The sequence below is a fragment of the Marmota marmota genome, unplaced genomic scaffold, assembly GCF_001458135.2.
Source record: "Marmota marmota marmota unplaced genomic scaffold, marMar, whole genome shotgun sequence".
Taxonomy (NCBI): domain Eukaryota; kingdom Metazoa; phylum Chordata; class Mammalia; order Rodentia; family Sciuridae; genus Marmota; species Marmota marmota.
This window is the reverse complement of record NW_026000241.1, coordinates 21,522,397-21,534,529: the sequence shown is the minus strand read 5'-3', so window position 1 is coordinate 21,534,529 and position 12,133 is coordinate 21,522,397. Positions and strand designations below refer to the sequence as shown.

Genomic DNA, 12,133 nt, shown 5'->3' with positions numbered 1-12,133 from the left:
ATTCATACCAACCAATGCTTTATGATGATAATGATGATGATGATGATGATGACAAAAAAATTGCTTAAAAATTAATAGATACCAAAACATAACAGAAGAAAATATTTTAAAAATTAATATGATCAAAAAAAGGCTTAAAATAGAAAAGTTTGAGGGCTGGGGTTGTATCTCAATGGTAGAGCACTTGCCTAGCATGTATGAGGCACTGGGTTCTATACGCAGCACCACATAAAAATAAATAAATAAAATAAAGGTACTGTGTCTATTTACAACTACACTTTTTTTTAACAAAAGAAAAGTTTGCAAAACTGCTCAATCATGCACCCAACTACTAATATTTAAAATAATTAGTAAATGAAAGCATCAATTTTAACCAACTCATCATAATGTTTAGAGAAGTTAATGAAAGATTTGAGGAGTTGAATAGGAGAAATATAATAAAATGCTTGATTGTCTAATAATAAGTCTAGTAGATAACAATGATTTCATGCTTGTTTGTAGAATTTAAGAATCAGATGAAAGAATGCAACTTAACCAAGAGGACTAGCTATGTCCAAAGGAAGCAGCACTACAGAGAAATTTCTACATGTTAAACAATACGGTACTGCTTTCTCAGACTAATCACAGTATCCAGAGATTCTGCAGAAGCCAACGAGGGCCTTTCCAGAAAGCAACTATACAGTTTCACATTATAAAGAACAAAAAAAAAATAGTCAGAAGAACAAACATGTTCTGGTGAGGAAAGGACAGCCAGGGCTGGGATGCAGAGTGGGATGGTTAGTGATGTCTGAAACAGAGGCTTCATTGTGGGAGAGGGCCCTGGTGACCTAAACAGTGCTGTTCTAACAGCCCGTGGAAGTAGAATGCAAACTTCTCCCCATGCCAATGACTGGTGCTGCAACCTTTTGCTGTGTTGCACAACCACTGCTATCTCATGCAGAGAAGACTGGGGGATCCTGATTGCTCTGGGGTATTGCTGCACATGAGGTCCAGGCTTAGTGCTCCAGCAGAAGCATAAAGTAGGCAGTAGACAAAACCAGGGACATTGAGTTGATATGGTACACTGGAGCCTCAGTCACGAATGCAGCCTGCCTCTTCTCTCCACTGAATGAGAATAATCATAATAGGAGCAGTGAATATAGAGAAAGCATTTACAATGATTAAACCAGTGCTAGATATTTATGTGGATTATCTCATCACCAGGACTGTGCAAGGCTCCCTGCAACTCTGGAAGCAACTTACTAGTTATGGACGGGGAAGCTAGACCAGAGAATTCAGCAGCAAGATAGAGGTTATAATTTAGTAACTATTGTGCTGAGAGTTCAGTAACTGGTGCAGTCTAGAATCCAACATGGTGTGTCACCTCAGTCTTTTAGGATTTGTTAAATAATAGGCCCTATTGCATTCAGGCAAGAACTGAGAAGGAAGAGGGGTTGGGGTGACATAAGCCAGAGCTCAAAAGAAGGTAATCTTTTAGAAAATAATTTAAGCCATGGGTGCAAAGAAGCAAAATCCAGATTATGGAGAATTCTATAGGTCAAATGGCCCAGGTTCTTCACCAAGTAAATTATAGGAACAGAATAAGAGGAGAGAGGAAATCTGCATATCAAATAGGCATATCATAGATTAAGATGGGTGATAGTGAGTTATTATGTCTAAGAATGCACACATGGACAGTAAAACTTTAAAAGCAATTGCTATGAAAACCAGGGTAATAATTTCTTACAGTGGAGAGGGCTATGAATGGCGTGGGGCACATAGAAGGAGCTTCTAGAATGACAGACAAACTGTATTTCCTCATCAGAGTAATGGTTACAAGTGTACAAAATGATAGCTAGGTGTTTTATCTGCTCATTGCTCAAAACCCAAAAGAAAGTTCCATGAACAGAAAATAGAAGCCACCATCATGGAGCAGCAGAGTCACTCAGGAATCCTCAGAAACTCGGGGTGAAAGAAGAGAGCAGGGAAGAGAGAGCTCTCAGGAGCCAACTTCTGGGATATTATTTTCTTTCAGGCATTTTCCCCTTCCACGTCCTTTCTACCACAGAAGGATGGAAAACGAAGAGGACTTCTAGAGAAGGAGTATACTAGGCCAGATAACAGGAAGGGAGGGGGTCTAGGGGCACTTGAGGAGTCTATAAGTGTCTGTGCAGATAATCTCAAAAATGAGGTGGGGTTCCTTTTAAGACTGAAGAAGACTTCCCCACATGGAACAGTGATGTTGTTGGTTGATCCTGGGAAAAGGGACCCGCGTCCTCCTCTGTCAAAAGTGAAGAAGTATGGGATGTTAGGAAGACTACAAGATCATAATTCTCCAAAAGAAGCAATAGGAGGATCTCTACAAAATATATAAATAGGTAAAATTAAAGGCTACTCATTCACAATGTTTCCACAGAGTACTGGTTTAAAGGAGGAGGAAGAAGGGGAGGCACTCTCAAAGTTCTTACTCCTGGAGCTAACTCTCCGGAAAAAGAAATGCTACTCAGCAATGACCACCCTGAAAACACATCAAGTTCATGCACCAAACAATTTGATCACACTCACAAATTAACTAAGCACCCACGAATTGTCATAAAGTGATTCTGTAACAAAGGAGGAAATTCCAAAAGTAAACGGGAGACCAAAAGATAGCTTAACTGTTTGCAGCAGAGTAATGCATTTGGCATAACAACAGGTTGCAAAATTAATATCCTTGGTCACTGGCTTTGAGTGGATTTTCTACTTTTCTACTTTGAGTTCTTTTTTCAATAGCTCATCTCTTTTAAATCAGTCATGCTGTTTTGGAACACTGAGAAGTGGGAACTATCTTAATGCTCAAAAAGAGGAGAGTAAATTCAGAAAATGAGCTAAGCACTCAGTGTCAGGTGGTACCATATAAATAATCTACAATATGCCAAGCATGTATTTATTCTGTTTCTTTCTTATAAAAGCAAGGCAAGCTCATTACCTAAGAATCAGAAATAATAAGTAAGCAAAAGAATTTAAGGAATATCCATAATCCCTTCTACCCAGAGACAGACCACCTCTATTAATCCTTTGCCATTTATCCACCTAGACTCTTACAACATATAATCATTTTCCAAAACATGGAATGCATTCATATAGTATTTTATACCCTACTATAATTTATTTAAACCATCCAACTATTAAATATTTAGGTGTCCCAAACAATATCCTATTTTTTGATGTGTACATAGTTACCAATTTTCACTTATTGAAAATAGCTCCAAGAAGGAAAAAGTGAATATGTACTCAAATTTAAATGCAACAGTGAACAGGACTAAATATTTCAGGAATCATGTATTGTTATGCAAATTGTCCTATCACCCTCTGAATCATTACTTCATGCATGAGTTCACTGAAAAAACATATGTTGAATAGATGGACTTACTATGTGCTCATTATTTTGCTAGATGCTGAGAATGCAATAAACAGATGTGGTCCACGTCCTCACAGACTTCAGGCAAGAAAAAAGGATATAGACATTTAGAAGCAAGTTTTTTTGGGGGGATACCAGGGATTTAACCCATGGGTGTTTAACCACTGAGCCACATCCCCAGCCCAATTCTTTCTTATTTATTTATTTAGAAATAGGTTCTCACTAAATTGCTTAAGGTCTCTCTAAGTTGCTGAAGCTGGTCTTGAACTTGTGATCCTCCTGCCTCAACTTCCTGAGCCACTGGGATTACAGTGAACATCATTGCACCCAGTGAGTTAGAAAAACTTTGTAAAGAACTATGATTTGGGCAATTCAGAGTTTGCCAAATTATTCACACTAGAAAAATCAGTGAGCAGGGATAAAAACCTGGAAGCCGTCTATGGTTGTAACTCCACTATACTGTGGACCAAATTGCTTTTTGAAAAAAAAAAAAAATCACTTCTCCAAGGATCACCTGGACTCTTAGTTCATTTTTTATTTAATATATAAAATCAAGTTTTCAGTCTTTTCCCAAACTGAATGCCCAAATACAAAAACTCAATAACAGCCTCTACATATAAAGTTCATGATGATTAGATAATTACATATCTGAGGAGCTCCCTGCATTCATAGGCAAAGTTAGATTGCACCCAGTAGGATCAGAGTTAACTGACTGTTACCCTGGCCTATCTTTTTGCAAAGGCACATGGTGCAATCACTTTACAGTTACCTGCACAAACAATTTTCTAAACATAATAAGTCTATATGGAGAGCTTACTACCTGCCATATGTTCTGTGTATTCTTCCTGATCCTCACAATAACCTTAACCAGTGGATATCTTTATTCCTAAAACTGAAGCTCACAGAGATTAAATCACATATATCCAGGGATACACAGTCTGACCAGGCTGTGAGTCAGAGCATTTTCTTCTTCCTCCATTCCTAAAGTTACCCTCAAGAGACCTATGGATCAAGGTGGGTCTGTCTGCTCCCAGGGCACTGCCTTGAAAATGGACCCATCCGTCATGGTCTGAGAAGACACAAATTAGAATCCTGCCCTGGGAGAAGAGCTGATACATAGTGAATCCCATGGGGTGTTACACATTTCCCTCAGAGATAAGCCACTTCTTGTTCTTAGCAACCAGAAGGTTCTACCCCAGGGGCAGAGCAGACATCCCTACCCTGGCAAGAGGGACAGTGAGCTGCTTCCACACACCTTCAAATATTCATAACCTTTTCATGTCCTTCCCATCCTAAGAGAAGATTGTAGAAAGCTGCTGTCATGTCAGTGAGCCCAGAGTCACATCTCAGGGCCTTTCTAGCAGTCCTATGTGTAGAGGCAGGCAGAGAATGCCATTCCAGGTCACCTCTCCACATTCAACATCCTCAGCCCATCAGGGCCAGAGGTTAAATGCTAAGATGTAGACTCTCAAGTTAGACCCCTTGGTTGAATATTATCCTCTCTGAGCCTCAGTTTTAAGGGACGTTAGTCTCCCTCTCCTTGACTTGCAAATGAGAGTTAGATAAGAGAGAACAGCTAGCTCAGCAAAGCAAAGCAGGGCTCACATCCCAGGTAATGAGTTTTGCCCACAGTGGGTTCTCTTAAATATTTAAATGGTGGAAAAAAGGAATACAGAAAAGTGAAGACATCACAGAGAAAGAGATCTAGAGGCAGTGGGAGGAATTACAATAAAGAAATTTTGTTCCTAAATATCATGGTTTCAACTTTATTCCAACATACCAGTCTACAATTTTATAACAGCATATGAAATTCAGCCTTTCAACAGAAAATATTTCTGTTCCTTCCCATGAAAACTGAAAGTTTACTTCCTTTTTAAGAGTTTGCAACAAGAACCAAATCTATTTAGGCAGAATTATGTGGAGGGTGGTGGTATCATTTCAAAAAATAGGGGCAAATATTGGATCCAAAGAATTTTTTATTTTTAATAAAATTAACCTCAAATTGGATGTAACTAATTGCATAGATTTTTCTTGGATGTATTATAGCAAGGTCATAAACTATATCAAGCATGAAGCATGGATTAAGAATTCTTCATCTGCAGTTGGATTACTATGATATACTTCCATAATGTAGAGGTTGGTAACAGTCAACAACAGGAGAGTTTAAGATAAACATATCATTTAATATACTCATCAAATGTCTCTTTGCATTATCTCATCATAAATCCTTGAAAATGTACTAAGTCTGACAGATACATCCAGTACTTTTTAAAGATGTCATAGTAAGCTTTAGCACAATTAGGTGTTTTTAAACATGTTTTTTTTTTTTTTAATCTTATCGCTTGTTCAAGGATAATCAGACAGGAGGTGAATAAAGCCTTCTGATGCTCCAAGGAATTTAGATTTAAGGTGAATGTCAAAATTCTCTATTCATTTACTGTAGCTATTGAAGTCACTTCAAACTACAGAGAGATCTGGTCTAGTGAGCACTTTTTGCCTCAGCATTCATTTTTAAAATATAAGTTTAACTTTCTCAGAAGCAGGTATCTGTCACCTTTGACACAATTTCCAATGCTCTATTCCACTTGAATCATTCCAAGTAGTAGTCATTGTTACAAACTTAAGAGGCATCTCTCCCAGGTAGGGTCCTTGCCTTTTCACTGTTCCTCTAGAGGGACTTCTATGTTTGGGAACTTTGGGAGAGTCACAGTATGACCTCCTGGAACTAGTCCTGCTTGTTTTAAGCCCACTCATGAAAGCTCCCCTTGGGGGCTGGTTTGGATAAAGCCCTGGAACCAATAAAGGTGCAGAGTTTCCCTGTCTCTCTCTGCTTGCCTCTCTGACCTCTGTGTGTGGCCTTCTTGCATATTGTGTCATTGAAGCTACCCTTGCAATTCTATCACCCACCCACACAGGTGGGCCTGCAGAAGATGCTACTATCTGGGCCTCTGGTGGCTTCTGGGGACAGTAGCTGTGTGCTGAGTTGATAACAAAATTCAATGAATTTCTTTCAGAACACGTGCTTGATTTGGGAAGAGTGGGTACTTATTTTTAAATATTTCTATCACATTTCTAAAGACCATGTGGCATTAAAATAGAAATTAAGGTTGAAACAAGCAAAACACAGCTAGGGTAAGGTGGTCAGACACAATTGCCCTGCCCATCCTTGCTTCACATAAAAGGGCTGCCATATAATTTTGGAAGTTTATATTTTAAATCAACAATTTAACCTTAATCAGTTCTCAAAAAGTCAAATGTCTTAAATCATAGTATGGACCTACAGCAGAAAGACAAAAGTAATAGTGTGACAAAAAGTTCCAGCTATTACCTGTTTTTGTTTGTTTATGTTCTCTAGTGACAACAATAACAATGTCATTTTATTTCCTTAGCTTTTTTTTTTTTTTTTTTGTACTAGGTATTGAACGAAGGGGTGTTTTACCACCGAGCTACATCTCCATCCCTTTTTATTTTTTATTTTGAGACTGGGTCTTGCTAAGATGTCATGCTGGCCTCAAACTGTGATCGTCCTACCTCAGCCTGGAATTACAGGCATGAATCACCACTCAGGGAGCAAAGCAACTTTAAAAAAGTGTTTTTTAAAGAGTATCATTGGAGCAATTATGTTGGGAACTCACTTTGGGACAATAATAAGAAAGAATGGAATGTTTCTTTCAGTACTATGATTCTTGTCTTGCCAATTACTGAACAAAATACCCAACTCTGAAAATGACTGATCCACAGGGAACTCTGGTGAAGTTACCTGATGTACCTGTTGAGCAGAAGCCCGAGGGGGAGTTTCAACTCCAAAGAGGCTTCATTAAGCCATGCTCAGTACAATCCAGAAGGGTTCTGATACAAAGAGGAGTTATTCCTGGCAGAGTGCTCCTTCTAAAAGGTCAACAACTAACTAGTTAAGAGAGAAAACCTAAATAACAACCGCAATGACCTTTCAAAGAAGGGGTAAATACCTGGGGAATACAACCAAGTCAAGGGGGTCTCTCTGAAATTGTCAGCAAAGATTCAAATGTGTATTAATTGGTGAATTTTGATGGGAGCAGGGTTCAAAATATTTCATCACAACTTCAAAGCAATCTGAGAGCCTTCCCCTGAAAAAAGTTTGGTAATCATTATTTTAAAGAAATAGAACTAAATGACGCCCAAGTTATAGAGTCATTTTCAGACATTCTGCTGCAAAATGTCTTATGTTAAGTAACTAAGGTCCCAGTTTTCCAATCAGAAGAACATTATTAGGGCAACACTCAATGAACTCAAAGTTGGTTCTTTTAACACCTTTACGAAGTAGTGGGGTGGAGGTAGGAGGACTGACTGTTCTTGTCCCATAGTAGTAGCAAAATTATCTTTCCTTCAGGGAAAGTATTTCCCCACCCTGGTTAAGGATACCCGCAGCAGCGCGCCAAACAGTGAAACTTCAATATGCGTTTAGCAAACCCCATTCTGCGCCAGGCGCGATTCTCTGTACTTTGCAAAAGTTAACTCCATTGACTTTAAATATAATTCTAAAAGGTCCAGAAGAGGGTGCAAACATGCACAAAAAATGAGGACTTCCCACCCATCCGGCCGTTCTACGAGGAAAAAACCGGGCTCCGAGTCACCAGGTCAACAAGCACGGGGGAAATGAAAACCCAGAAATTGGGGCGGTTAAGGACAAAAACGCAGCCGCGCCTAAAAGGTCGTTACCGTCCACCCGGCCCTGGCTGTCCCAGTCGCAGCTCATTGCGGCTCAGGGTCCGGCACTCCCCGCTGCTGCTCGCTTAGTCTGGGCGGCGGCTGCGGTTGCTGAGGCAGCGCCTCCTCCGGGACGCGCAGGTGCACCAGGCAGTGGAGGCGCAGGCCAGGGCCAGGGGAGGGACCAGGACAGGAGCGCTTGGCGCTGCTTTCACTTTGCCATCCGAGCCTCCAGTGCCAGCCTCCAGAGCCAGCGACTCTCTTATTAACACTTGGAGCGCCGGGGCTGTGCCACCAGCTTGATGCAGAGCCAGGATCCCTCAGTCCTTGCCGGGAAGGAGGGGGCAACAGTCTGCAAGGGTGTGGATAAGTTTTCTGGACACCAGTGGAACGAGAGCACCTCTACCAGCTCTTCTAGGGTAGAAACTGGGAAGGACAAGAGATTGAGCCTTGGCCTGGTGACTGTCCCAGAATCTAGCTTTTAGGAGTAACCACCTTGCAGGGTCTGATCTGGCCTGAGGAGCCCCAAGCTAAATATGATGATGCCTGCTCCAGGCCACCAGCTCAGGAGACCTATTTTAGGGGAGCTGCAGTGAACAGGATCTGCTACCCATTCATTCAGTATTGCCCTGACATTTAAGAGTTCTGCAACTGAATCCCTTTCGTGATCCTATTTCAATCTTTTGCCTTTGCAAAATTCTAAGTTTGGAGAAGGGAACGGGGTAGGCATGTTATTACCGGACTGTAAAGAGCCAAAGGAGGTGATAAATTAGAATGGCTCAATGTTTTCCTTCTCTAAGGATTAAAATTTCCCCAACACTGTATTTGCACTTGCAAGCCCCTAGAAGTTTAGTTTCAGTCATGTTCCTTTTGTAAATTTAGGTTTGATCAGTGAGCGCTACTTAGTCATTCCCCCAACAGATATTATGTTTAAATTCTCTTAGGGGCTTTTGACTGAGGCTATTGAAATGATAGGATCGATTAATGCCATTTCAAAGCACATTTATGACAAGTACATTATGGAACAGCATTTGTAATCTAGATCCCTGAACTAAAAAACAAAAAATCCTGTTTTACTTTTGACAAAGCCTAGTATTATTTTTTGATGGTGAATTAATCACTTACTCTGGCAAGCGTAAAGTCCACAACATCAAAGAGAGTGCAGAGTTTTTCTCCCAAATAATTATTGATTATTTCTAATATATAGTTTCCTTAAGAATGTTGAAGTTTAATTTTAGAAAGGCACTATAAATTTGAGACCATCCTCTCATCTACTCTTTTGTATCAAGTTACACTGAATAAAGTATGGAAATCTAATAAAAATGAACATAATTAAAAATTGTAGGAGTTAACCTTTCGCCACTCTATTAAAAATACTGAGAAGGGGTACACTCTGGAATGTTTTCAATTTTTTCTTTTAGCATTACAATAAGTGAACACCCTTCACTCCAGATCAGAATGGTGACCAACGTCAGCTACTCTTAGTTTACATACTTCGCCATGTGAGACAAACCAAAGCTTGCCAGGGCTACAGTTGATTACAGAAAAGTGCATTTACAGCATGGACAAGGGCTTTCCTCTCTGCCACCTCCCACCTCCCTGCCAAGCAGACAATATGCCATTCAAATTTCCTTAGACAGACAACAAGAATCTGCCCTGTGAGTTCCCCTCTTACTGACTTATCTCAACTAACAAATTTATTCCTGTTTTTTAAAAAGCATCATATTATATTCTTTCTTGCATTTATTCTTCAGTGACTGCATTCTTTCCCTGTGCCAGGCACTAAGGATTTGAAGAAAAATTCCATCCTCAGAGTTAAAAGGGACAGGCTTAGGACCAGCTTATCTTCCTCAGATGTTTTATGTTCTATGAAAGATATGGGGGTCTTGAGCCTTAGAGAGAGACTGGCTAATTCTACACAGGGAATTTAAAAAAAAATGCTTCTAACTTAAAGTGGACAGTGTGAAATATTTAGGAAATTTCATGAGTAAGAGCTGACAACACATATTATGATCTAGGAACTCTGCCAAGTGCTTTTCGTATATTCCCTCTCATAATCCTTATAAGAACAGGAATTACTACTGTCCACATTTTACAGATGGGCAAACTGAAGCTCCAAAGTTACTTGCTGAAGAACACAGAGGTGAACAGTTTCAGGACCATGATCTGAATGGACTCTATATTTATGAAACCTGTGCCCTGTCTCTATACCACACTGTACCCATTAGCAAACGCTCTTTCCCCAATCTTTTTGGTAAGACATTCTCACCAAACCTTTCAAAGAAAAATGTGTTCTTTGAACAACAAAAGTGGCCAGTTGGTGTTATAGTAAACCAGATTACACCAGGCAGTCACAATTCTCCACCAAGGAGACCCTACTTTCCGTAAAAAGATAAGACACGCAAATGACCCTTAAGGAAGAGCCAGGCCAGACTTCAGGGAGAGCAGCATTCGTTAATTCATAAATTAATTCAACATTGGTTGATCACCTACTATATTACACACACTTTTTCTGGAAACTTATTTCATCCCAGTAACAGATTTCTCTAATAATGCTCTAAGGGATTAGAATTTTTCAAGTAGAGAAGGAAAAAGTGTTTCTCCATGCAGAATTGACCACTGGAGTAATTTACTTGAAATTAAGAAATGTGCATTTACTGGACAGTAAGTGAAAGAGATGAAAGAAGATCATGAGCTTGCATTCCCATGAGGACATTTCTACTATTCATACTGATCAAGAAGACACGAAGATTGTATGATTCTGAAAATTATATTGGCATGCTCAGCATATAGGCAACAAAAGCAGTGATTAAGAATCCAGTCTTTGAGGTCTGATGAACACCATGTTCAAATATTCTCCACCTGGGAAATGTGGCAATAGAGGAGCTTCCCCAGAGAGGAGGAATGTGAAGAGGCTAGGCAGAAAGAAAGCTCTGGACTCAGGCTGGGTTTGAATCCCATTGGAAAATTACCAAAATTACACTGAATCTGACTTCCTTAATTGTAAATGGAAAACGACAATTATACCTAACTTGTGGGTTTACTGTAGAGAACAGATGAAACAAATATTTAGCGCAGTGCCTATAGAACATTTACTGTTAGCAATTAGCATAAAAAAGTAATAGTTGGGCCAGGTTTTGAAAAATAAAAATAAAATTTTGGTCTGTTAATGAGATTGGGAAAATGAGGTACAATGCTGGTTTCCCAGACAGAGGCAAAGTATTGATATAGACAAAATCATGATGTCTAAGGTGCTGTTTCCTAGAGAAGGTTAAGTGAGGAGATGGATATCCAGAGATGAGGGTGGCACAGGGATCAGTGCCCAGGGCCTCAAGGACTTCAAGACCATGCTTAGGGCTTAGACTTTCTCCTATAGGCATTGAAGACCTACTCAAGATAAAGATGGTAGTGTTATGGAAAATGACTGGAAGGCAGGGGAGTGGGGAGGGTAAGACCCAGAAGAGGAGACCAGCCATTGTAATAATTCAGGTTAAAGATGGCAAGTTATCAAGGAAATGCACATCAAAACTACCTTGAGATTCCATCTCACCTCCATCAGAATGACTATTATAAAAATCAATAATAAATGCTAGCAAGGCTACGGAGAAAAGGGAACCCTACACATTGTTGGTGGGAATATAAATTAGTACAGGCACTATGAAAAACAGTGATGGTGGTTCCTCAAAAACCTGAAAATACAGCCAGGCTCAGTGGCGCAGGCCTGTAATCCCAGCATCTTGGGAGGCTGAGGCAGGAGGATGGAGAGTTCAAAGCTATCCTCAGCAAAAGTGAGGTGCTAAACAACTCAGTGAGACCCTGTCTCTAAATAAAAAACAAAATAGGGCTGAAAGTGTGACTCAATGGTCAGGTGCCCCTGAGTTCAATCCCCAGTACCCCACCTAAAAATCAAAAACAAAAAAAATTAAAAATAGAACTGTAATATGATGCAGCTATGCCACTCCTGAGTGTATACCCAAAGGAAATGAAATCAGCATAGAAAAGAGACACCTGTATACCCATGTTTATTGTGGAGTTATTCATAATAGTCTTGTTATGGAATCAACCTCG

At 39.9% G+C, this 12,133-nt stretch overlaps 1 protein-coding gene across 1 annotated transcript in view; it reads right to left on the bottom strand.

Moving 5' to 3' along the window:
- Gadl1 (glutamate decarboxylase like 1) overlaps nucleotides 1–8,230 on the bottom strand; it is a 168,144-nt gene extending 159,914 nt beyond the window's left edge. Inside the window, exon 1 of the mRNA XM_048795378.1 lies at nucleotides 8,078–8,230. Coding sequence (XP_048651335.1) covers nucleotides 8,078–8,114 — 37 coding nt within the window. The 5' untranslated portion in view covers nucleotides 8,115–8,230. The remainder of the gene's footprint in view (nucleotides 1–8,077) is intronic.
- Nucleotides 8,231–12,133: the final 3,903 nt, after the last annotated feature.